At 37.2% G+C, this 26,819-nt stretch overlaps 2 protein-coding genes and 2 pseudogenes across 4 annotated transcripts; 3 read left to right on the top strand and 1 right to left on the bottom strand.

The window, feature by feature from the left end:
• The first annotated feature begins 966 nt into the window (after positions 1-966).
• On the top strand, positions 967-2,398 carry LOC143548442 (EID1-like F-box protein 2 pseudogene; annotated as a pseudogene). The gene is made up of 3 exons (XR_013137954.1): positions 967-1,071; positions 1,167-1,212; positions 1,520-2,398. The product of XR_013137954.1 is annotated as an EID1-like F-box protein 2 pseudogene (transcript).
• A 465-nt stretch (positions 2,399-2,863) lies between these two features.
• Positions 2,864-12,512, top strand: LOC143548452 (tRNA-specific adenosine deaminase TAD3-like). The gene is made up of 9 exons (XM_077039617.1): positions 2,864-2,936; positions 3,889-3,940; positions 4,020-4,093; positions 4,194-4,315; positions 4,411-4,493; positions 10,752-10,848; positions 10,923-11,303; positions 12,041-12,153; positions 12,269-12,512. Exons 1-9 carry the CDS (start codon positions 2,864-2,866, stop codon positions 12,510-12,512), a joined length of 1,239 nt encoding a protein of 412 aa, XP_076895732.1.
• A 3,040-nt stretch (positions 12,513-15,552) lies between these two features.
• LOC143548449 (putative ubiquitin conjugation factor E4) lies at positions 15,553-21,886 on the top strand. Its single transcript, XM_077039614.1, has 16 exons — positions 15,553-16,440; positions 16,522-16,726; positions 16,821-16,972; positions 17,042-17,252; positions 17,789-17,941; positions 18,016-18,219; positions 18,300-18,412; positions 18,504-18,621; positions 19,283-19,372; positions 19,452-19,655; positions 20,389-20,484; positions 20,562-20,684; positions 20,783-20,875; positions 20,953-21,117; positions 21,218-21,307; positions 21,383-21,886. Exons 1-16 carry the CDS (start codon positions 15,590-15,592, stop codon positions 21,566-21,568), a joined length of 3,054 nt encoding a protein of 1,017 aa, XP_076895729.1. The 5' UTR covers positions 15,553-15,589; the 3' UTR covers positions 21,569-21,886.
• Positions 21,887-23,001: 1,115 nt separating this feature from the next.
• Positions 23,002-24,555, bottom strand: LOC143548443 (uncharacterized; annotated as a pseudogene). The gene is made up of 2 exons (XR_013137955.1): positions 24,415-24,555; positions 23,002-23,958 (listed from the first exon to the last, which is right to left on the bottom strand). The product of XR_013137955.1 is annotated as an uncharacterized LOC143548443 (transcript).
• Positions 24,556-26,819: the final 2,264 nt, after the last annotated feature.

Consider the following 26,819-nt stretch of genomic DNA (forward strand, 5'->3'; position numbering starts at 1 on the left):
TTATACCAAAAGGATATATTTACACAACTACTAGTTCATAGGTTTCCAAAATACTAGCTAACATAATACAAAACACCTAACTAGTAGGCATGAAGATTTTATAATACCTATATACAAATAAAAATACCTAGTTATTCATAATACTTCATGCAACTTGAAGCTAATTAAAAGCAACTATTCTAACTGATCAAGGCCTCATGCAGCAAAGTGGATGGTGTAGATCCGGTTTGGTATCGATTGATCAACACAACCAAATCCACCCTTAATCCGGTCCATGAGGCGTTAGCCCAAATGCCGCTACAAAATGATAAACATAACTGATTTAGCTACGATTAATAGTCGGATTATTCCATTGACAACTTCTAATTCAAGAATCAACCAACAATTATGAAAATAACAGTTACTTGAGAGAGTGATGTTATCCACAAACAAATAGAGTATCCATGCCATTGCGTTGCTGATGATAATTGACGGGGGATGACAACGAAGATGGTGGTTACGGGGGATGACGACGAAGATGGTGGCTAGAGTTGTAAATTGTTAAGCTTGGAGGGTTAAGTATCGACGGGGAAGGAACATGGAGCAAATATACGGATTTGCCCCTCTGCTTAATGGAACAAAATAACCGGGATCTAACGGATAACCTAAACTGCAACAAAAGTTCCATCACACATAACCTCAAAAATACCGCCATGGGATTACAACCTGCGTTAAGAATTCTACATGGACCATAATTGCAATTAACTATGTACGAAAATCAAAAGATATTTTAGTTTTTAAAAGATAAATAAAGTAGTCTTACTTAGATGGACCATCATTCGTGACTTGGATGGGTTCCCAACGACTGAATCGCAACCATTCACTCACACCCAGGGGCCCACATCGCCGATAGTCTCCTCCTCACATTAAAAATAGCCTGCATGTCATTTTAATATATCATCAATTTCTTTAATAATAAACAACACTCCATCCATCCATCCAATCAGATTTGCAACCCCTTTCTCCGTTCATCTCTTGATCCTCTGTCACGCTTCTTGTTACCTATTAAAGGCAAGAAGAATTTCAGATTCAGTTAAGTCCTTCAATTCCTTTAGTAATCGTTAATTATTTTGTTCTTGAAATGTGTTCACAAACCCTAATTAATTTATGCCTTTTCTTCTCTTCAGTTAATTTGTTAGGCTTTTTGATTCAGAGTCCCGCATGTGAGCCAAGGTGAGGAAGATGACAACTTCTGAATTTATTTAACTTCGATTTTTACAATTTCATGAGTTTTCTTATGCTGCCTTTAAGTGAGGGTTTTAATCTTATCTTTGTAGTATCGCATTGTACTTGCAATTCCTTTTGTTTACCTCCGTATCATTTCATGTCGTGTTAGAAATTTCCAGCTCTATCATCAACTGCCTTTACATGTAAACAAATTAGGCGTAATCTATGATTTTGCACCAATTAGTGTCATTTGCAACTTTGATTTTCGATCGTTTGATGATATTATGCCGTCTTCATTATTCACCATGTGCAGACAATGATAATAACCAAGCAGTACAGATGCATACACTCTGCAAGCTGTATGTGCACAAAAGGACACATAAGTGAAGATGTCATCTTCCTAATTCTGCAACATCTAAACCGGAACCCCAAAATAATCGCCACACTTTCATGTGTCTGCAAATGGTTTGATGATCTTGTGAAACGAGTCCTCTGGAAAGAGTTTTGCAGAACCCGAGCCCCTAAAATGATGCAAGATCTTCAATCTAGTGGCAGCCATAGTGTAGATGGAAACTGGAGTTCACTCGCAAAGCTTCTTATCTACTGTTCGGGCTGCACTAAAGAGGGTTTGTTTAACAAAGTTCACATTCCGGGTCACTTTGCATACAGGACTCGGTTTTCAAGAACGTCTGGTAAAAGCTTTCTGTTACCAAATTGTAGAAGCGATGTGTTGTATGTGTTGGACCCGTGTGAGCATTTGGATCAAGGAGAAGAAGGGGATGTGGGTTTCTTTAGAGGGGTATTTAAGTCATTTGCCACATCGAAGGTGTGAAAGATGCTTATTAAACGTGGTGCTAAGTTTCATCCTACAGAGTTTTGCCCTTACTGTAAAGCAAAGTTGTGGAGTATGTTGCAGGCGAAGATGATCCCGCAAAGTGCCAGCTGTCGGTTGGGCGCATATGAAGATTGTATTGAGTATTACGTGTGTCTTAACGGGCATGTTCTTGGTGTTTGTACGCTTTTGCCCTTGTCTGATTCGGAAGGGGGCGGTGAGTTTGATTGATTTGATATTCAAATCGAAATATGTAGTTTTGTTTATGTATTTGGAAGCAAATGCGGATTCAATGTGTAATGGATTATACGGGTCAGGTTAATAAAACAGATAAATTGGTTTTAACTTGGTGTTTCAACATATTTGATTATTTTCTAGTCTCTTCTGGGTCACCATTTTATGTATTACTATCCAAAAGGGAATGTGCATGTATCGCATTGTCATTTTATTAAGTAAAGGTTTACATATATGCGATATAATATTGTTTTTAGGCCAAGCAATTATTGTTTTAATAAATATTTTGTGTATACAATAAGAACTATGCTATTTCTCCTACATCACAAAAAGAAATGTAAAAGAAGTTTGAACGTAAAAATTGTGATACAGTGTAAATTAAAATGATTTTATTTATGAATAAATATAGTAAAAGTATGTCATTTTAAGTATGAGTTATACCTTAATAAATTGAAATTTTGGCAAGAAATAAACTATGTCTTTTAACCTTTTTATTTTGTGAGATTGTGAATAAATTTTACAATATTATGAAACTCTTTAATATATTATTGATGTAGAGAACTAGAGATGGGATGCATAAGAAATTCAAAAATGGATGTGAAATTAATCTGGACTCTTATTAAAACGAAGGAGCAGTCATCTTCATGTAGCAGTACTTTCCATGGTGACTTTCTCTAAGGAATGTCATTGGTTCAAGTCTCGTTCATGATAAAGTTGTCATGCGTGAGCCAAGGCTTTTAACATAGTTGGCTTTTGAGCGAGTAGGTTTCAACTGGAATTGTTGGTGAACCGGGTCACCGGTGCTATCTGCTAGGGTTGAGCATAAAACCGAATTAGCCAAAAAAACCGAACTAAAACATTAACCAACGGTTATTTTTTTTAATTTTTTGAATAAATGATTTCTCGGTTCGATTAACCATTTTTTTAATAACCGAAAATAACTAAACCAAAACGATTAACCAAAAATGTTTATCCACGACAATCTATCTTCTTCTAATAATATTATACTTCAAAATGATATTTATCGGGCTTTTTTTAACCATTGTACTCCTGATCTGCCATAACTAGTATTGTTGGCAAAATAAACCCTAACCCCATTCCCATTGGCCGCGTGATTACCAATTCGCAGTTGACAGCCTTCTTCTTCCTCCGCCTCCTATTTTGGTATATTATAACAACCCCTCCCTCCCTCCTGGTAAGCTTACTTTTAATTTTCCTATTATTACTTCAACTAAGATCAAAGTTACGAACTCCGTAATCACTAGTTTGTGGTCTGGTGTCATATTCCTTTATTTAATCATATTTGGGTTGGATAATTTGCTTCCAGGTTATGCACACTTGCTATTATTATATGTTCCCTGAAACTTATCCAACTCCCTTAGGTGCTGTCTTACTCACCCGATTGTTGCTAATCATACATGGTTTTTAACTTGATTTTTCTTTTCTTTTTTTATTAAGTAAATGAACAATTTTGAAGATCACGAAATCGTTCACATTCCAGACAAACCACCCTTTAATCCTCACCAGCAACCCACTTAAACCTCCCTCTTTATTTACCATGATGCATATTCATTCACACTTACTTCATTTCGAATTTCATATACTATATTCCGCAGTTAAAGTGTATGCTGCTGCCATTGATCCTAAGCATGCCAACACTCTTATCAGGTAGGTATATATACATACGCATACTAGTTTATTATGTTAACCTCTATTTTAGGATATATCTAAACTGTTTAATGTTCAGGAAGCTAAATCAGACTTTGCCATTAGAAAATCTGCGCCATGTCAAACGCGTGCGAAAACAACAACTTGATGGAGGTTGTTTTCTATCCTGTAATAATAGTAATTAATTTATTTTACTATTTAAATGTACTCTATCTCATACTATCATGTTTTTTTTTTTTTGGTACGTTACCAGGATCCACCCGTTTATCAATGATCTTATGTTTGGCTGGTGAAAATGATAGCCAATTGGATGTCATACCTCAAGAGGTGGTTAACCTTATAGAATCTTATCAGTTGGAAACTTTCACTACAAACGTAAGCTTTTTTATACTATTGGTTTGTTACTTAAGAGATGTAATTTGTTATAGTCGGAAGACGGATTTTTAATATTTTTTTCTTGTTAATGTTAGGTATGCAGATATGCTCCGCTATCGAAAGTAGAATGGGTAGAACAATGTAAACTGTGGCCAACGTCTTTTCATCCACCAACCTAGTAATTCACTTTAACTCTTAACTATGTTTATCCATTTTATGTTTTATGCTCCCTTTTCGTCAGTTACAAGTTGCACCACTAGTTACTTATATGATATAATCAAATTAAAAGTAGGTTGATTTAGGTAAAGTTGTGTGGTGTTAAAAGGCCTAGCTTTTAGTTATACCTGTGAGTTTCGTCACAACATTTTAGCTAATTTTACAACAGCTTTCTTAACATATCCTCATATAATCTGTTGTTGAGTAATTAGGTGTCACAAACTGATATACACACTTTTGGGTTTGGGCAATTATTAAACTTCTCCACACTTGAAAGTTGTGAACATTTATTTCTGTAATCATATTTAGAGTTATTCTTGGATTCTGATAGGTCACCACACTTACATAGGCGAACACATCTTTGGGTAGATGGGATGACAATCAGACAAAATTTAATAAAACAAATACAATACGAAACTTCAGGCATCAGCCCTGAGCCCACCATGAGAGTTGAGACATACCCGAAGGGTAGACTAACTCTCGAAATAATTAACTAATAAATGGGCACAAAGATTCGGCCCAAAAAATCGTAACTTGAGCCATACAGAATAAGGAATGAAACTCAGCAAAAGATTTCCTAGGATACAATTGAACCACCTGCGGTCCAACTGACCATGTTGTTAGGTCTCGAAGCACACACACACACGAACAGAAATCAAAGAACAAAGAAACACGAGAGATTTACGTGGTTCGGTTACAGTGTGTAATCTACGTCCACAGGGGCAACTAGGGTTTATTATTTAGTGATGATAGATTACAAGTACAAGAGATCTATTTATAGTCTAGCTAATTAGGGTTTAACCCTTTGCTAATCTTGTTGAACAAGAAACTAACAAACTGGGCTTGAGCTATTAGGGTTGGCCAGGCCCGTTTCTGCCTTTTTCTCTAATTCTCAGCTATCCCATTATGGACTGGGCTGAAGATAACATATCTCCAACAATCTCCCACTTGGTGTCTTCGGACCTCGAACTGCACCATCTCTTCCGTACTTCTGTAAAATGAAGAATCCCCTTTATTCTTCAATTTTCCATGTTACCCCACTCTCCTCAACTATTCCTGGAGACCAGCTGAAGCTATGCAAAACTTCAGCTTATCCAGCACCACAGACTTGGTTAACATATCTGCTGGATTCTTAGCACCTGGGATACTCTTCAAACTGATTGTTCCATCTCTAATCAATTCCCTCACAAAGTGATACTTTCTCCCAATGTGCTTCGTCTTGCTATGATAGACAGGATTCTTAGCAAGCTTCACTGCACTCTCGTTGTCACAATACAACGAGTAATCAGGCTAATGTTTTCCTAATTCTTCGAGAAAAGTCTTCAACCAAACTAGTTCTTTGCTCGCTTCTGCAACAGCCGTATACTCGGCCTCTGTTGTTGATAGAGCCACACTTTTCTGAAGTCTTGAAGTCCAGCTCACTGCTGTGCCTCCCACTGTAAAAACATACCCTGTAGTGCTTTTGTATGTCTCTCTGCAACCTCCCAAATCTGCATCAGTATAACCTCTGAGCATAGTATCTTTACCCTTAAAACACAACCCCATCTTTTGGGTACCCTTCAAGTATCTGAGTATCCACTTGACAGCTTCCCAATGTTCTTTACCAGGATTTGACATAAATCGACTGACTACCCCAACAGCATGAGCTATATCTGGTCGAGTGCACACCATAGCATATATGAGACTCCCAACCGCTGATGCATAAGGAACCTTAGCCATCTCTAATTTTTCTTCTTCAGACTTTGGTGATTGTTATTTGGTAAGCTTCAAGTGACTTCCTAATGGAGTATTTCTAGTCTTAGTCTTCTCATCGTTCATCTTGAATTTCTCTAACACTTTCCTTATGTACTTCTCCTGAGATAGTGTTAGTGAACCAACTTTTCTGTTTCGGGTAATACTCATCCCGAGTATCTGCTTGGCTCCACCTAAATCCTTCATCTCGAATTCTTTAGACATTTGTTTCTTCAACTTGCTAATCTCATTCATGTTAGACCCTGCTATCAGCATATCATCTACATACAGAAGTAGAATGATGTAGGAATTTTTGAAATTCTTTAGATAGCAACAGTGGTCAGTTTCACAACTCTTGAAACCTATTCTCTCCATGAAGTCATCAAACTTCAAGTACCACTGTCTCGGTGCTTGTTTCAGACCATACAAGCTCTTCTTCAGTTTACAAACCTAATTTTCTTTACCTTTTATTTGAAAACCCTCAGGTTGTTTCATGTAGATGTCTTCATCAAGATCTCCATGTAAGAAAGCTGTCTTGACATCTAGTTGCTCTAAATGTAAGTTCTCTGCTGCAACGATACCAAGAACCACCCTGATAGTAGTCATCTTCACAACTGGAGAAAAGATTTCACTGTAATCGACCCCCTCTTTCTGTTGAAACCCCTTAACCACTAAATGAGCTTTATACCTCTTGGCTCCATCGTTCTCATCTTTGATCCTGTACACCCACTTATTCTGAAGAGCTTTCTTGTCTTGCGGAAGCTTGACAAGAACCCAAGTCTTGTTCTTGTCTAAAGAGCCCATTTCTTCTTTCATTGCTTGCTCCCACTGGAACGATTCTTTTACCTTAATTGCCTCAGAGTAGCAATCAGGCTCACCATTATCAGTTAAAAGAAGATAATTAACTGACGGACTTGTACGACCGGGATTGAACCTATCCGGCGGTTTAGTAGCTCTGGTGGATCTCCTGACCCACTTGTCAGGTTGTTGTGGCTGTTGTGGAGGCTGATCTTCTTCAGACTCTGAACTCCCACTATCTGAAGACCCCACTGGTTCTTCAACTCCACCGTCATTATTATCAAACTCGGGATCTGAATCATCTTCAGGACCTGCTATAGATTCTGTAACTGGTTTCTTTTCTCTGACTTGTGGTTTCGAACTCAACCTCTTCGGTCTGAACCTCTGAGTTGACTGACTTTCTGTCTTTGTACAGCTCTGCTTCATTGAATTAGGCGTGCTTGCTTCTGACTACCTTTCTGCTTTCAAAATCCCAAAGCCTATAGCCCATCTTTTCTGACCCGAAACCAATGAGTGTGTACTTCTTCGCTTTAGCATCTAACTTGTTACCTTCTGGATTAATGTCATAAGCACTGCACCCGAAAATTTTTAGGTGATCATACTTTACAGCTTTACCTTTCCATTCTTCTTGAGGAATCTTGAATCCCAACGGTACTGATGGCCCGCGGTTGATAAGATAAGCTGCAGTATTAACTGCATCAGCCCAGAACATCTTTGGGAGCCTTGCATTCAATCTCGTACTTCTAGCTCTCTCACATAATGTTCTGTTCATCCTCTACAACCCCATTATGTTGCGGAGTTCCCGGAACTGTATTTATCATCTTGATCCCTCTTTCAGCACAATAATTAATAAATTCTTTGCTGATGTATTCTCCTCCGTTGTCGGACTTTAAGCACTTAACCTTCAAATCAGTTTCAAGTTCAACAGCAGAGGTTCCATTTCTTAAAAATACCAAAAACTTCAGATTTATGTTTAAGAAAGTAAACCCATACCTTGCGTGTTGAATCATCAATGATGGTAACATAGTAGCGAGATCCTCCAATTGAAGCGAAAGATGTCGGTCCATATACATCTGAGTGAACTAGCTCTAATTTATGAGCTTTTGGTGCTCTACCTGTCTTCGCAAAAGTTACCTTCTTTTTCTTGCCAAAGACGCACGGTTCACAAAACTCAGACTCGACCCTCTTCAACTCTGGAAGCTTTCCCCTGGCGACAAGCATTTTCAACCCCTTTTCACTCATGTGACCGAGTCGTTGATGCCATAACTTTGATTGACTCAGCCCACTAGTCACTACATTAACCCCTTCATCTGGTACTTCAACCATATATAAAGTACCTCTTTTCTTACCTCTAGCAATCATCATACTGCCTTTAACTACTTTCCATTGTCCTCTACCAAAAGTGACATCATATCCTTCATCATCAAGCTTACCAATGGATATCAACGTCTTCCTTAAACCTGGAATGACCCGAACATCTTTCAAGGTCCAAGTGGTTCCCAATGGAGTCTTTTAAGTCTATGTCTCCCATTCCTGTTATATCAAGACACTGATTATTAGCCAAACGAACTTTACCATAGTTACCTGTTCGTAGTTTCTTCATCATCTTCGTGCTAGAAATAGCATGAAAAGATGCTCCTGAATCCATAATCCAGTCTTCAACAGGATTCTCGACACAACATATAAGCGCATCATCTGAATCATCTGATGCTGTTGTGGCAGCGTTCACCTCTTTCTTTTCTTTAGGTGGGTTGGTGCATTGACTTCTGAAGTGCCTGTTTTCTTCACAATTCCAGCAAACTATGTCTTTCCTTGGTTTTGATGATCTCGACTTACTTCTTCGTTTAGACTTTGATGTTCCTCTGTTTCCTCCCCTACTACCGTTTCTTCCTCTACCCTCTGTACTGAGTAACGAACTTGTCTCTCCAGTGCTTCTTCTTCTCGAATCCTCACTTAGTATCAAATCACGAACCTTACTGAACGTGAGAGCTTCAGATCCAACTGACCCGGTAACTGCAGTGATTGTTCCTGACCAGCTGTCAGGTAATGAGGATAAAAGTAGGCATGCTTGTAGTTCATCATCTAACTTGAAATTAACGGAAGACAAACGAGACAAGTGAGAATTAAACAGGTTAATATGAGCAGTAACTGAACTTCCCTCTTTCATGCGTGTGTTAACTAACTCCCGTATTAGGAACACTTTATTGGCAGCAGATGGCTTCTCGTACATGTTTGACAACGCTTCCATAATCCCACGCGATGTGGTTTGTTCTAGGATGTTGTATGCAACATTCATAGATAGAGTAAGCCGGATTGTTGACATAGCTTTCTTGTCAAGTGCTGTCCAAGCTGGTGTTATCGGTGTAGGAGGAGTCCCTAGAGCCGAATCCAAATCCTTTTGTACTAGCAAATCCGTGATTTGCATCTTCCACCATCCAAAATCCTGCCCATCAAATACCACAATTCTGATCTTCCCGTCTTCAGCCATTACTTCTGTTTCTGGACTGAACAGCACCAACAACAGCAACAGTTGAGAACCCGATCAGCAGCAGCTGCGTTTGGTGGGTCAGGGATGACTGTGGTCAACTGCAACAGATATGGGTTGTCTTCCAGCAAAACCCTAGCAGTTGGCTAGGATCAGTTTTGGGTGGGTTACGGTTGGGTTGGTGTTCTTCGATGATCAAGAGCCGAGTCTGGCTCTTATGCCAGTTGTTAGGTCTCGAAGCACACACACACACGAACAGAAATCAAAGAACAAAGAAACACGAGAGATTTACGTGGTTCGGTTACAGTGTGTAACCTACGTGGTTCGGTTACAGTGTGTAACCTACGTCCACAGGGGCAACTAGGGTTTATTATTTAGTGATGATAGATTACAAGTACAAGAGATCTATTTATAATCTAGCTAATTAGGGTTTAACCCTTTGCTAATCTTGTTGAACAAGAAACTAACAAACTGGGCTTGAGCTATTAGGGCTGGCCAGGCCCGTTTCTGCCTTTTTCTCTAATTCTCAGCTATCCCATTATGGGCTGGGCTGAAGACAACATATCTCCTAGACATATCAAACCATACACCTTCTTAAACTGAAATTGGGCTCATAGGGCCAAATGGGAACACGATACAATCCATTGTGCTTCATACAATACCTATGCATATACACTTATTACACTAAGTATACAAATAATAAAACTCAAGTTACTCAACAATCATACTATGTTTACAACATGCAAATATATTATCAATAACACCATTGTTGCACAATAGTTCTCTTGTAACACCATTATCTGACTGCCCATCATGATCTTGGTTTGCATTGACTTGTTCCTTTGTGTTGACTTTTTGACCAGTATTAACGTTTCCTTATGTTGACCAATATCCAAATTTTGATTACTCTACCCCAATCCCAATGCATTTGACCTTTGAATTCGATAAATTTATTCATGCTGTTATCCAAATCATTATTTTCAACATAAATAAGATGAATAGAAACTTTTATACCTTTTTCCTGCTGATACTTGGCCTCCAATTTCCAGAAGTTGACCCAAACTAGACCATAAATCCAGCTGTAGATAACAACTTCTAGCCACCAGCAACTTAGTGTTCTCGTAGTAACCTAGTGTTCTGTAATGAACCTCTATGTGTATGTGTGTGTGTTTGTATAATATTCAAGGTTGTATTCTTATTCTGCAGCAACATCAACGGAATCACTGGGTTTTCAAAGGAGGAATCACACTCTGTCTGCACGTTCATGAAGCTAGCACTTGATTTAGCAAAAACCGAACGCCAGGTAAATTTACAAGTTCTAAATTTTAATAATATTAATATTCTAAAAATTTTGTATTAACGGTGCAAACCGTGCAGATAGTGAATGCTGCGGTTATTGTTGACCCATCAACCAATGAGGTTATTTCGCGCGCACGCGATCAGGTCAATTTTTGTAGTCGTCCCATAAATCATGAAGTCACTAAAAATCATGACAATATGCTTTTAAATTCTTCAGTTACAAAAGAACCCAAATTGTTGTATGATGGGGTTTCATGTTTAAACCCTTGGGTATGGTCGAGTCAGCAGCCATGTGACAGCTGGCATCCGTTAAGGCATGCTGCCATTGTAGCGATTGAAGATTCTGCAGCCAGAGATAGGAATCTTTTTCCTGGTGGTCGAAATAATTGTTTTGAAATTGATCGTGTGGGGCCTGCTTTAACATCTCCTTCAAAGAAACAAAAAACCGAATCCATGTATGTAAGCTTCCTATTTTTCGTTTCTTGTTTCTATTGGATTTGGTTATAAGTAGGGTGTAAACGAACCAGACCGAACAAGATCTTGTTCATGTTCGTTTTTTAAGCATTTACGAACAAGCAGACGGTTCACGAGCACGCAAACAGAATGGATACTTGTTTGTGTTCGTGCATTAATGATTTTTTTTGTGCTTGGCTATGTTTTAGTATAAAAACTAAGGTGATAAACTCATAAACATTAAAAGTATAAAAATTTGAATGTTAGGATAATAAACTAACATGTATAAGTTATAAAGTATAAAAAACCTTTAATGACCAAAGGTAAAAAAAAAACCCCGAACATGAACAGACATAAACGAGTGAACAATTAACGAACGTAAGTGGATGAAATAAACGACCAAATTACCAAACGTTTACAAACACAAGTGAGCAAACGGGACCTCTCTTCATGTTTTCGTTTAATTAATCTAATGTAATTCCGTGTTCATGTTCATTCACTTATTAAAAGAATGTAAGCGAACTTTTCGTCAAACAGTTCGCTGAATGTCCAGTTTGTTTACAGCCTTATTTGTAAGTGGTAAAGTGGGCTTTGCTTAGTAGGTCAGGTAACGGGAGCGCTGATAAGCTTTTGTTTTGTTTCAAGCGATAATTATCCAACATCCCAAGTTTGACCATGTGGGAAGTCAAACTCAGCATTTGTGAAACCTGAATATTCACACCTAAATTTGTGTATTTTTTTAGGTAAATGATCATGAAGAGCTCAACTCGCACACAAATGGCTGCAACCTTGAATTATCGAGACCATATTTATGTACTGGCTATGATATTTATCTTATTTGGGAACCTTGTGCAATGTAAGTTTTTTAACTGCCATTTGTGCCACATTTCCTCATTTTGTGTTGACCACATCGATAATTAGTTTGACTTATTTTTTGAAACTTATGTTGGTTTTGTGTTTCTTTATGGCAGGTGTGCGATGGCACTCGTTCATCAAAGAATTAAGCGTATATTTTACGCTTTCCCGAATGAAAAAGCTGGTGCACTTGTAAGTGTTCATAGATTACAAGGGGAGAAAAGTTTGAATCATCACTATGCTGTATTCCAGGTTTTATTACCTCAGGAATCCCTTAACGGAGGTGTGATGCCCTCGATCGCTTCAAAAAGTGATCAAACCGAAAATCCACCAAATGTGCCAAATGGTATGGGCCTTTAAGATTTATGATATATGGATTGCTTATTGCGACAATGGCATGTACTGTTTGGTGAGGGCAGAGAGGAGAGCTGAAGATCACCTAGTGACCTAGATATACATGATGATGAGTGGAGGGTAATCTGAATTTAGAAAGTCATAGATTTTGTTGAGGGTATACTTAGGGGGTGTTTGGGATTCCTTATTTTGCCTCCTTATAACTTTTCATTAAGTTAATAAGTTACAAAAGTGTAACTTAATGAACTTTTCCTCTCACAATATAAGCAATCCCAAACACCTTATCACTTTTCAATAAGTTTATAAGTTATAAGTTGGTGAAAATAAGCAATCCCAAACACCCCCTTAATCTTATCATGTCTTGTGTCAGCTTTTACTCGTGTATATTATTAAATGAATAACACCCCCCCCCCCCCCGGATATGTTTTATCGTACTAAACATAACTTCAAAGTAGATACGTGAGTGATACGTATGCCATACTCTCCATCTCCCATCTATCAAACTATCATCTTCCAACTATTTTCTGAGCATCATTTCCGATGGAAAGGCCACCCTCAACCCTCTTTTTGCTACTTGGAAAGAATCTGATCAAATGTCCCTATTGTTGATTTAGTCCAATATATCAAAACTGGCCATGGGCGGGTACCTCGGCCTCACTTTCACTTGACAGGTGCAAGGCTATGAGGCTGCTTATCGTTTGTTGGAGCGTGTGCATACTCTTCACAACGTCTTTCGTCAATTGTAAATGGGGTGTACTGTGTCTGAATATGGTCTAAAGTATAAATTCAACTGATATAAACTCGCAACCATTGGCCACCCCGTGACTTGCAATGACAAATGTCATTGGCTCTTATGTGGTCTTGGCTCGGCTTTTGAAGCATTCTCCACTTCCCACCGTGCCCTCTCTCTTCCAACTTTTGTCCAAAACAGTAAATCATGAACTTTATTTGCAGGCTATTCATGTTTCTCCATCCTCGCAGGTTGCCATCGAGCCTCAATCTATAGGCTCCTCTCAAAACTTTTACGGGTCTAGCTACTCAAGGGGACAGTCACGTGGGTGCGCCTCGGGTCGTGGCTGTGGTCATAGACCACCCCATTGTTTGCTATACGGGAAAGGACACTACGCCACTTCTTGTCAAAGTCTATCCATCCATGTTTGCCCAACATGCCCCTCCACTTGATACAAACCTTGCAAAAACCTTCCAAGCTTGGTTTCACATTACCTAGAATTATCCGGATTGGCATGTTGATTAAGGTGCAACCCTCATATGACACCTAATCCATATGCCATTCATGCTCCCTACCCTAATTTGGGTAACACTTATGTGATTTTTGGAAATGGCAGTCTTTACACGTCTTCAAAATCGGGAACACTTCTGTCAGTAACTACATATTACAACATGATCTTGTGGTCCCTCAACTTACCAAAAACCTACTTTCTATCGGTAGACTCACAAATGACTCGCATGTTGATGTGCTATTGTTTAATACATTCTTTAACATTTAGCATGAGGAACATGTGAAAATGGTTTCTATATTCTTCAGGAAGAACAAGGAATATTTGTGGCCTCTATCTCATTACACCATCTTAAAGCATCCTTGCATAGTAGACTTGGTTAAGTTTCCTTTGATGTTCTTTTTAAATTGCATAAAATTGTTTTAGATCTAATTCATTGTGACACTTGGAGGACCGCACATATTACTTCATACAATGTATGGTTAGTGGTCTAGTGGTACTATGCTATATTCATTGATGACTATTCTTGGTTCAAATGTTTCTATCATCTGAAAACCAAGTTTGAATTTGATGGTTTTCCTTAACTTTTATGCAAAACTAATTTTGATAAGGTTTTTCAAACTAGATAAGAAGATGCGGAGATGAAAAAGTTCTGGAGGGGGATGCGATGGGTCATTTGCTAGAGATGAAGAAGTCGTGGAGGGGGGCTGCATACTAATTTGCTTATATTACACTATTCTCTGATCACATGGTTCTACCATTCAAAAACTAAGTCTGAAATTTACTATGGATTGCTGGTTTTGTTAACTCTCGTGAAAACTAATTTCCATACAAAGTTAAGGTTTTCAAAGTAGATAATTGTGGAGACTAAGAAGTTGTGAGTCATTTTCCAGAGATGAAGAAGTCGTTTGGGGGGGGGGGGGGGGGGGTTGACAACTTTAGGGTATGTCATGATTTGTTTCTATTATACACTAATATTTTAGTCATTTATTAATATTTAACAATTAAGGTTAATGTCCATTCAATTTAGGGACCAACAATGTTACATTTTGACATACTATTAGACTAAATGTGTAATTTCACTATGATTTGTCTAAAGTGGAGACCAAAACTAAAAAAATTAGTGTAAACCATAAAGGACCATCTAAATAATTAACTCTAATTATGGCAATTTATTATTGAAATAAAAATTTTAGATTCATGTACCCATTTTTTGAGACATATTATACCATATCCTCCCACAAAGCAATTAAACTCCTTGTAATTACAAAATTCAAACCGATCTATCAAAGATCCAAACAATTACATTCGAATTTAGAGAAACAACACCGGCCTAATTAAACACTTACCAACAAAATCGTAGCGAACGCTTCCGATTGTAACAACACAAAATACCAAGAAAGAATATTTTAGTTTTGATGGAAAATCATAAACAAGCCTAATAGCTAAACAATACTAGAAATAAATGAAAATTAAAAATGAAAATATTTCATTAATTGATCAAGTGTATATAATATACAACACAAATCTAATCGATTTTATAACTCTTAACAGTAATTATGATCATGATGATTCAAATAAATAATATGATAAGTATAAACATATATCTATAACAAAAATAAATAGAATTAATAATTCCAACGATCTATCCTTTGTCTCCGAAGGCAAGTTTTTAGAGAGGTTTGTTGTTGACAATCTTTTCTTCATCATCATCTTCTTCTTCTTCTTCTTGTTTAAAATACCTTACCTTACCTTACCTTAATAATAATAATAATAATAATATTAATAACTTATCTCACACACACACACACTTTTCTTCAATCAAATCAAATTGATAACATAACGATGGCTACCACCATCAAACCACACCGATCGCCTGAACAAATCGAGGACATAATCCTCCGCAAAATCCTTCTCGTAACCCTAACCGATTCCATGACCAACGACTCTAGGCTCGTTTACTTGGAGATGACGGCAGCTGAGATCCTCAGCGAAGGCGGCGAACTCAGGCTCAACAAAGACGTCATCGAACGAGTCCTCGTCGATCGTCTCTCAGGTACCAATATTAATATGAATGCTGAACCACCCTTTCAATACCTAGTCGGAATATACCGTCGTGCGAATGACGAGTTGAAGAAGATTGCTAATATGAAGGATAAGTCAGTTAGGGCTCAGATGGAGCTTGTTGTTAATCAGGTCAAGAAGCTATCGGTTTCCTACTGTAAGATTCATCTAACTAATCCCGATATGTTCCCCGATGCCGAGAGGAGTAAGTCCAATGTTTCCCCTTTGCTGCCTTTGGTTTTCGCTGAGGTGTCAAGCTCAATTGATGCCTTTGGTGCTGGTGCTGGTATGAGCAGTGCCGGTGTTTCGTGTCCTGGTTTTTTAGATGATTTGTTTAGGGATTACGAGGATTATGAGTCGGTGGAGCCGATATTGAAGCAGTTGTACGAGGATTTGAGAGGGATTGTGTTGAAGTGTTCTGCGCTTGGAAACTTTCAGCAGCCGTTGCGCGCGCTGATGTATTTGATAAGCTTTCCGGTTGGTGCTCGGGCGTTGGTGAATCATCCGTGGTGGATTCCGAAAGGCGCGTATTTGAACGGGAGGGTGATTGAGATGACGAGCATTTTGGGACCGTTTTTTCATGTTAGTGCGCTTCCGGATCAGAGTATTTTCAAAGGGCAGCCTGATGTTGGGTGAGTTTTAGACTGTTTTTCGTGAGTTTTTTTGCTTGTTTGGATTTGTTATTGTGAAAGTTTGTGTTTTTTGATTTGCAGTGAACAGTGCTTTTCGGAATCGTCAACGCGAAGGCCTGCGGATCTTTTATCTTCGTTCACTACGATAAAAACTGTTATGAATAACTTATATGATGGTTTGGCTGAAGTTCTTAGGTCTCTTCTTAAGAACACAAGTACACGAGAGAATGTGTTGCAGTATATTGCAGAAGTGATTAACAAAAATGCATCACGGGCTCATATACAGGCTAGTATTTTGTGAGAGTGACAGTTTATATACATAGAGAGTGATGGTTTTCTTTCTTTTTTTTTATTGTTGAATAATTTGCAACTGATGATAGGTTGATCCAATATCATCTGCAAGTTCGGGCATGTTTGTGAATCTTAGTGCTGTTATGCTTCGACTGTGTGAGCCTTTCTTGGATGCAAATTCAACAAAGAAAGATAAAATTGATCCTAAATATGTGTTTTCTGGATCTCGTTTGGATTTCAAGTAAGATACTTTATTGAATACAAATTATGTCATAATATTATTTTGACTGTGAATCTGAACTTGATACAGAGAATTAACTGCCCTTCATGCATCTTCTGAGGAAGTTACTGAATGGTTGAATAAAAATAATTCAACCAACACTAGTGATTCCCAAGAAACAAGTTCAAGTCAACGTCAATCAGCAAGTTACTCATTTATTTGTGAATGCTTCTTTATGACTGCACGGGTTCTGAATTTAGGGTTGCTGAAAGCCTTTTCAGACTTCAAGCATCTTGCACAGGTAATATGCACTGCAATTAGGCCTTTAAACGAGCAGAACGTTCAGTGAACAGCTCGCGAACTGTTTGGCTGGAAGTTTTTTGATTTAATAAACGAACGGACATGAACTCAAATTTTTGTTCATTGGTTAAACAAATAAACATGAAAACATGTCCCTTTTGTTCATTTATGTTTCTTAATGAAAATTCATTTAAACTCGTTTATGTCCGTGCGCTTACGTTCATTTATGTTTGTTAGTTTGCGATATTCATCTAATCTTTTGACTCATTAAAACTTAGCATACTTACAAAAACTTTTTAAGCCCAACACATTGTTTTTGACATTACTTTTAAAGAGTCTTGATCCGGTTATGTTTGTGCATCTTTGTTCAGTTATGTTGGTTCATTTAAGTTATTGAATCATTAGTTTAATGTTCAATTTTCTTAACGAGCACGAACAAGAACACCTATTCATCTAACTGTTCGTTTTCAATCAAAGTTAAACAAACTCGTTTGTTTCATTTACAAGCCTAATTGTGTTAATTATGATCATTTGCAGGACATTTCAAGATATGAGGATAATCTGGCAACCTTAAAAACCATGCAAGAACAAACGCCTTCACCTCGACTGGCCCAGGAAGTCGCTCGACTGGAGAAAGAAATCGAATCATTCACACAGGAGAAACTATGCTATGAAGCTCAGATACTGAGGGTAAAATCGTCTTTTCACATGTTTACGTGTACCAATCCCTTTTGAACAATCTATACTCTGTTTCTGTATCTTAGGATGGAGGACTTCTTCAACAAGCACTATCATTCTATCAGTTAATGGTAGTTTGGTTGGTAGATCGTATTGGCGGTTTCAAAATGCCTTTATCACAACCTTGCCCTATGGAATTTGCATGTATGCCTGAACATTTTGTGGAAGATGCAATGGAATTGCTTATCTTTGCTTCTCGAATTCCACACGCGTTAGATGGCGTGAAGCTGGTAATAAGAATTTTATACTTAACCGTTTGACTGATACTGTTATTGTTATTTCTTTATAGGTTTATGCCATTAATTTGTAGGATGATTTTATGAACTTCATTATCATGTTTATGGCAAGTCCCGAGTATATTAGAAATCCCTATTTAAGAGCGAAAATGGTTGAAGTATTAAACTGCTGGATGCCACGTAGGAGGTACTTTTTATGATTTATATTATATCGTCTTTTGTTTTGAATATGAAGATCAAATTTGGAACTACAGTTTTTATATACTTTTTGTCTGCAGTGACCCATCATCTGCCACAAGTTCACTTTTTGAGGGGCACCAATTATCTATCCAGTATCTTGTGAGAAATCTTTTGAAGCTTTATGTTGATATAGAGTTCACGGGCTCACACACTCAGGTGATTGTTTCTGAAATTTAGTTTTAGGGCTCATAACATACTGTTGGGCCTGTAAACAAGAGTGCTCGTGTTCGTTCGTTGAACTTTTACCTAACAAATGATAGAAAATGAACGTGTTCGTTCATTTGTTTGTTAGCGGTATAAAGGAACGCTTCATGAACGTGTGCACACATAAACAAATGAACATAACTGAAGATAGACGAACAATCATGATTGAACCTAACTGAATAAACATCAACTAAAAGTAATTGTGAACATTAATCTGTTGAGCTAAAAGTTAATGAAATTTTACTAAATTGTAATTGCTGATATTTTAATTTTATAAAACTAGACTAAATTCTAATGGGTTTAAGAAAGAAATTTGAGTGAATATAGTGAACTTAAACAAACGTAAATAACGAACAAAAACGAATGAACATAAACGAATTAAGTGAACGAACATTCAAGAACACAAATGAAAGAAGGAGACACGTGGTCATGCTCTTTATTTAACTAAATGGACAAAAAAAGGATCATGTTCGTTTGTCAAATAAATGAACATAAACGAATTTCTAGCCGAATGCTTCACTGAGCGTTTGGACTGTTTAGAGGCATATATGCTGTCTTGTTCCGTCAAACTATCAATATTTGACTATTTGACTGACGTTTGACTTTTGTGCAGTTTTATGACAAATTTAACATCCGACATAACATTGCCGAGCTTCTAGAATATCTTTGGCAGGTTCCTGTACACCAGAATGCTTGGAAACAGGTAATTTTAAGTTTCAATCACTTTTTAACAACTTTAGTTACAGTTTATATAAATCGTTTAATTATTTTTTTGGTCTCAGATTGCGAAAGAAGAGGAAAAGGGTGTTTACTTGAACTTTTTGAACTTCTTAATAAACGACAGTATATTTCTTCTTGATGAAAGTCTTAACAAGATTCTCGAACATAAAGAACTGGAGGCCGAGATGTCTAACACGGTTGAATGGGAACAAAGGCCTGCACAAGAGAGGCAAGAGAGAACTAGACTTTTCCACTCTCAAGAAAATGTTCGTTTTTATAGCTACACTTTCAAATATAACATAATATAGTGACATCTGGTGCTGGGATAAATCAACGTCAAGGGCATTTAAGTACTTTTTAACCCTTTTCATTTCCTACTTTTATAAACGTAAATAGTTTTGTAATACGGGTTTTGTTTTTCTAAACTACATAAAATCGAGCATTTTTTAATCTCTAAGTTGGGTATGTATATTTTATATTTTTTCCCAGTATTGTGCTGTTTTTCATGTAACTGTTGTTTTCCATTATAGCAAGCATTGTTCTGATTTACCATTTACAATTGTAAAATAATTGTAAAACAGCCCAATGTTCGCTATAATTGTAAAACAGCACAGCTGTATGGTAAAACGACTCAATTTTCAAACATTTATATGGTAAAACAGCACAGTGACATTTTTTTTAAATATAGCAATACTGTTCTCACATTAAAGATAAGAAATGGTCGATTTTATGGTGTAATTTTAGTTAAAAGTTAACAGCGTATGAAAAAGTTATTTACGTTTAATACAAGTGGGGAAATTTGAATAAAATCAACAATTGTCACTCCAACACTTTGTTCTCGTTCATTGATTATTATTAATCAGTAATTAATAGTCTTTCCTAGGAAATCTAGGCTTTGTATTTGAACCTCCATCTGTATTATACACACACACATACATATATATCATGTATATGTGATTATGAATACTTATTAATGAAACTGGGTTGTTTTGTATATAGATGATTAGGGTTGACATGAAGTTGGCCATGGAAGATGTGAGCATGCTAGCTTTCACCACGGAGCAAATTACAGCTCCTTTTTTGCTACCCGAAATGGTATCTTTTTATCTCTAGCATGCAATAGTATCAAATGTGTTTGTTTATATTTTAAACGCGGTTGCTTATTTTTGCAGGTTGAAAGAGTTGCCAGCATGTTGAATTACTTCCTGTTACAACTTGTGGGCCCACAAAGAAAATCTTTAAGCTTGAAGGATCCTGAAAAATACGAGTTTCGCCCAAAACAGTTGCTAAAGCAGGTTTGCTTTATTATTATTGTTATTCTTATTGCTTATTATTTGTTTGTTGCTTATCGTTTTTTAAAGCATATGATGTCTAATTATTTCTTATGTTGAAGATTGTGAACATATATGTTCATCTGGCAAGGGGTGATCACGAGAATATTTTCCCATCTGCCATTACAAAGGATGGTCGGTCTTATAATGATCAGGTGCGTTTTTAAGATTTTCATATTTGTGGAACAACGGCCCACTCTGTTTCTTTATAATAATTATGATTCATGTGCAGTTATTCACAGAAGCTGCAAATGTTCTTAGAAGAATAGGTGAAGATCCAAGAATCATACAGGCGTTTGAAGATCTTGGTAGAAAGGCTAAAGCTGCAGCTTCTGAAGCCATAGATGCTGAAGCTATTCTTGGAGACATTCCAGATGAATTCCTTGATCCAATCCAGGTATACACACACACGCATACATATACATATACATATACATACACACATACATACACAGATGTGTTAGATGTAACAAGCTTTATGAATGTTGAAATTGCAGTACACTCTGATGAAAGATCCAGTTATCTTACCATCTTCAAGAATCATAGTGGACCGGCCAGTGATTCAGAGGCATCTTTTAAGCGACGCGGTAACTCTTTAATCTTTGTAACATATTCTAATCTAATTGTTATATATATTTTTTAATGATTTTATTAAATTGCAGACGGATCCATTCAATCGCTCACATCTTACACCGGACATGCTTATTCCAGACACTGAATTGAAGCAGAGGATTGAAGAATTTGTAAAGTCACAACAAAGGAAGCAACATGGTGATGATATGGATATGCAAAGCAATTTTAAGTTTTCAATCCAGTCACCAGATGGTACCGGGCCTTTGATTGGTTAGAGTTTACTTGTAGACAGTAATTTCTTGTATTTATTAGCATCAAGGTTTTGGTACTAAAACATGGGTTGAAAGAGTTGCAATCATAAGTTTCAACATGCTATGAATGGTGTACAATTTGACAGATGTATTTATTAAAAGTTTGGATACAGTTGCTTTGCATACTCATGTGCAATGTTGGTTGAACTCCTACTATGCCCTCTGCAAGTAACATATGCTTCTTTTAGAGACCTGTAGTCGATTCTAGCAGTTTGACAAAAGGCTAGATTTGTTAACACTCATAACTGTGCGCGGAACTGGTTTCAATGTTAAGTGAAGATAAGCTTTTTTTATAGGTGGCAATCATATTAATTTAGGCAATACTAAATTGTATATGGGTTCGTTTGAGTTACCTCAAATTAGTCATTGAGTCAAATTAGGCTGCCTTGAGTTAGTTGGTGGGTCAAAACGGGTAACTATTTAAAACTTCGGTCCAAATGGGTTAGCACCACAATGATCATCACCTGTGGCCACTGCCACGACAATCCGCCACTAACATCGACACTACAGTCATGTGTCGCCGTCGCCACCACATGGCAACACCACCCACCCAAAATGAGTTGTTTTCGGAAAAAAGAACCCACGAGTCCATAATTAAAACAAGTCGTTTTAAAAAGAAAATAAAATTCGCACCCATCCCACCCTTGGGTTAGTTTTTGATAATGACTCATTTTAACACGGGGATGGGTGAGGTGGGTAGGTACTTTTGTTTTTCTTTTTTTAAAACGACTAAATTTTTTTAATCCGCGTGGTGGACTTGAGTGGATAGACTCATCTTAAATGAGTCCAATGTGTATTCACAGTACTCATAGATAGCTCAAGTCTATTGATTGACAACTCAAATATTGGTTGCAACCCGTAGTAGAGTATAACTGCTTCTAAATTCACAATACTCTGATCTGCTTGATATGTTGAAACGAATCCAATATGTCTTCGTTTTAATTAGCTTTGATTACTAAATTAGCTTAGTATTTAGATCTTAAGAGTAGCATCAGTTGAACATCTCATCAAATCTTTGTTTTAATAAGATCTGTTGTGGTAATTTGCAACTTATGTAGTTAGTTTTAAAAATTCACATCAGCTATAAGCATATCTGGATCCCTTATTATATGCAAAGCTTGAGACTTAATTTTACTTGTTAAGATTTGGTCTCGGAGCTGCATGTAATGGGTTACTAAACAACCCGTGTTTGACTGCTTGGTATATGAGTCTACCAGCAAGACTCATACTCCCCTTGGGAGCATACGATCACAGCTCTGCGAAAACGCTTGTAGTCAACTCTTGTGGGTTAATCAGTGCTAAAGCTACATACGCATACTTTTAGCTATTACTTTCTAACTATTTTACGCGTATATCTTTTATGTACACGAGAACTTTTATTGATTACCTTCAATTCAGATGCATCAAAATGACCAGTTACATGGTTAACATATGCTACTCAGTTTGACAATTTTGTGTAGTACAGTAAGTTGGTTGGGAGATAAAAGAAACATGTAAAATGAAATATAATATCTCATTCAGTCAAATTGTTAGCAAGATATAATGCACCAATACATACATTCTGCAACATCACAATTTACATATCTGATTCAAAAGTGTAGGCTATAGAAATTACCAAACTTTCTTCTGACCCATAAGCCTAAGAACCTCTTCCCAAAGCCCAACACTTCCCACAGTTGCAAGCCCAACTACGTCCGGACTACAGGCGGCAACGGACCAATACCCGGCCCGGATCTCATCTCTCAGTTGCTCTTTCTCCCACCCACAATACCCATCAAAGAACCTAAACTCATCCACACTAACCACATCCCTCTTAACCATCCCAACACCACACCCTACACTCTCTTTGGTCCCATAATACAACCCATTCATTACTTCATCAAACACCCCACTATTCCTAACCCCTTCACCCCCTCTCACCAAAAACAACCCTTCCTCAAGGGGCCGTCAAAGAACAACGGTCGGTCAGCAAACATCCCCGACACGTCTAGTGCGGTTGACCTTGTCTCTTTGATCGACATTAGCGAAGGGCGGTTGAGTATGATACCAGTTGGGCCCACTGGGCCCGTTGATAGCAGAAGGACCACTGTCCTTTCAAATATGTGGACCCCATCTAATTTCTCGGTTGCAATCAGTAAGCAACCTTTTTCGGGCTCATGCCATGGAACCGACTAAGACAGATGGTGATTGGTTCACCATGCTGTCTGGATTGGTGGCTAGAGAAGATTCTTGTGAGCTTAATGCTTGTTCTCCGGCCACCAATCTTGCTCTGAATGACCGCCAATCGGCATCAAGAAACATGTTTTCCTCGTCTCTGGATGATGGAGATGGTGAATTTGATTGAGATTGACAGCCTATATGATAAAAAAAGTAATTATAAATTTAATTACTTGTGCATGTGACGGTGAAAGCAGTATCTTTATATTTTGGGATCAAAGCCGGCTTTGAGAGGGGGGGGGGGGGGGGGGGCTGTTCCCGGCCCGATCACCCAGTAGACCCGATTATTTCTTAAACTTATATATATATATTTGAAAAAAATTATGTTTAAAGTCAATTACTAAACTTAAGCCTATATTTTTATATAATTTTTTTATTACACAACCCAAATCATAATCAACTAAACCCATCTAAAAATTTAATCGTTTAAATCTAATAAAAAACTTTTTTACTTAAGGGCCAACTTTTTTTCACCTTCGGCTTTTACAAATATTTAACGATTCTCAGAGATTGACCCTCATGAAACCCTATCCATAAATTTACTATAACTGGCATTATACAGTGAATATTTATTTGTTGAAAAGAAAACTTACATGTGTTGGTTTTCTTGAAGTGAAAATTGGAAGATGGTCTCTTGGGTTGCAAAAAGATTCTTGATTTGATGGATGGGAATGGGATGACAGCTTCCATTGATTTAGTGAATGAATTTGAAGAAAGACAGCAAGCCTCCATTGTTGTTGATTCTTGTAACAAAAAAAATGATAGATCAATGCAAGATGATTAAAGGTTTGATCTTTGAGTCCTATATAAATGGTTAGCAGGATGCATGTGCACCACATGCTTCATTTCAACCCTATCCTGTACAAGTAGGATACCAAATTTCGTGTATGGGCCAGTAGATAATCTTGTACACGTCAGACGACTCACCCAATAAGAGGGTTACACGTGGTCTCGTAAGTTGTTGAAGCAAGCTGGCATACAACTTTAGCACTTTTGTGGAGGACGTGTCATTTTCCTAGCCATTTAGTTTTGCTGTGATTTGTGGAATATTATTCGTATATAGAAATGATAAGCAGCTGTCAAACACTTTACTAAAGATCAATGAGATAAAGTTCCATCTGTGCATTGATGTGTTGTACGTTACATGTAAGGAATGCATAGTATTGTTTTGTAATTCGGTTATTTACCCTATTTATATACATTCTCTTTTACGTACACCTCTCTAAAGAGTCGAAGGGTGTCTAAATAGCAGCCCCCTTTTCAAATCAAAAATCAAATTTGGGATTCAGATTTGGTTTTGTTTGGTCTTCGGTTATTTTGAACACACTATTGACACCTATTCTCTATGTAGAACAAGATTCACGATTTCGATCAAGCATATTATCAAACACCTTAAATGCATAAATTAAGAGGGTAGACCTTGAATCAACTGGTAAGGTTCTTGCTTTATTACCTGGAGGTCACAAGTTTAAGCTGTGAAAATATCCTCTTACACAAAAAAGTGTAGGGTAAAAATGCGTACATCATATAGCGAATCGATCCGGCCCCTACACAAACACGAGAGCTAGTGCACCAAGTACGCCCTTAAATGCATAACTAACTCTATGTGAATAAGTATTTCTCTATTATTCAACTCATTAACATCAATCTGGTCATGTGCTTGGATTTGTGAATTTTACTCACCAAAACGCGAGAATAATTTTCAAGAAGCATAATCTATGGACTCACACTAAGCCGAGCTCAACTAAGCATGTTTTGACTTACGAAAGCTTGAACTCGGCTCGTTTAAATTAAATACCCCATTCACAACTATGGGTGTAAATGAGCCAAGTTCGAGCTCGGCTTGTTTTGACTAATGAGAGATCAAGTTTGGCTCATTTTGAGCTCTTTTTCTAAAGCACGAACTGTACATCGTTTTGTAAGCTTGGATCGACTACTTTATTACTTACTAAATAATTTATAAACCTTTATAATTATTTTCAAAAAACTTTAAACTAGCTTAAGCTTGGCAAGCTCGTGCAATACCTTAAATGAACCAAAATTCGTTTAAAACATAAACTTGTTTATTTTTTAGAAAAACTTTAAAGGAGCCTAATGTGACATTCGTCATTTTCGGTTTAACTTGTATTTGTTTTTGTATCGGAAACCCGACCCGTTTTGGGACCTTTCGTTATTAATAAAATATTGGGTTTTATGTTTGTTTATGTTACACAATTGTCGGATCAAGAAATCATCTCTTTTGGTACGTTAAAACACCCTTTTTTTTGGCTAAAAACGAGTTAAAACAAACTTAAGGGACTAAAAATTGTCAAATAACAAAAGCATTTAACTCTTGAAAGAAACATTATGGCCAACCCTTCACTCTTTCCTATGTAAACAAAACCAATGCATCCCATTTGGGTTAGCTCATTCACCTCAAACTCTCCTCAATCTAGATCTAAGTATTCTTTCTTCAAACACTTGGTAGTTTAACTTCTCAAGGTCAAACTACTTTTAATATTTGTTTGTAACTAATTTTTGTTAGTCAAAGCTTTTTATTATAGCTTGTTTAAAATATACTACCCTTGTTTCCTTGGCTTTCCCTTCTCCAGCCATGTCGGTTTAGATGTATTGCTAGGCAAGGCTTCATGGAGGACTATTATAGTCCTTGATTAAACACTTTAATTTATGCTCTAATTTATGCGATCTTACTAATGTTGTTTAGTTTCTAATTACTTTAGTTTCCAAATCATTTTAATGAGTTCTATGGTATTGGGTATGTGGCAACCATCCTCGATTTCATTCCGAGTCAAGGACCGAACCAAAACCGAACTATTGTTTAAATACTTTATTTTTAACATGTTGTATGTAAGACTTGAGTATTATCATTTCTAAGTTATTTTAATAAAGTTTTGTGGTATTGAGTATGTGGTAACCATCCTCGGTCTTATTCCGAGTCAAGGACCGAACCATGACCGAACTAAACCGAGTTCACTCGCTTAAGACACACTAGTGTGTT

This window comes from Bidens hawaiensis, unplaced genomic scaffold, assembly GCF_021521415.1.
Source record: "Bidens hawaiensis isolate Kalapana, Puna unplaced genomic scaffold, B.hawaiensis_p1.1 tig00015127_1, whole genome shotgun sequence".
In the NCBI taxonomy this organism is placed as follows: domain Eukaryota; kingdom Viridiplantae; phylum Streptophyta; class Magnoliopsida; order Asterales; family Asteraceae; genus Bidens; species Bidens hawaiensis.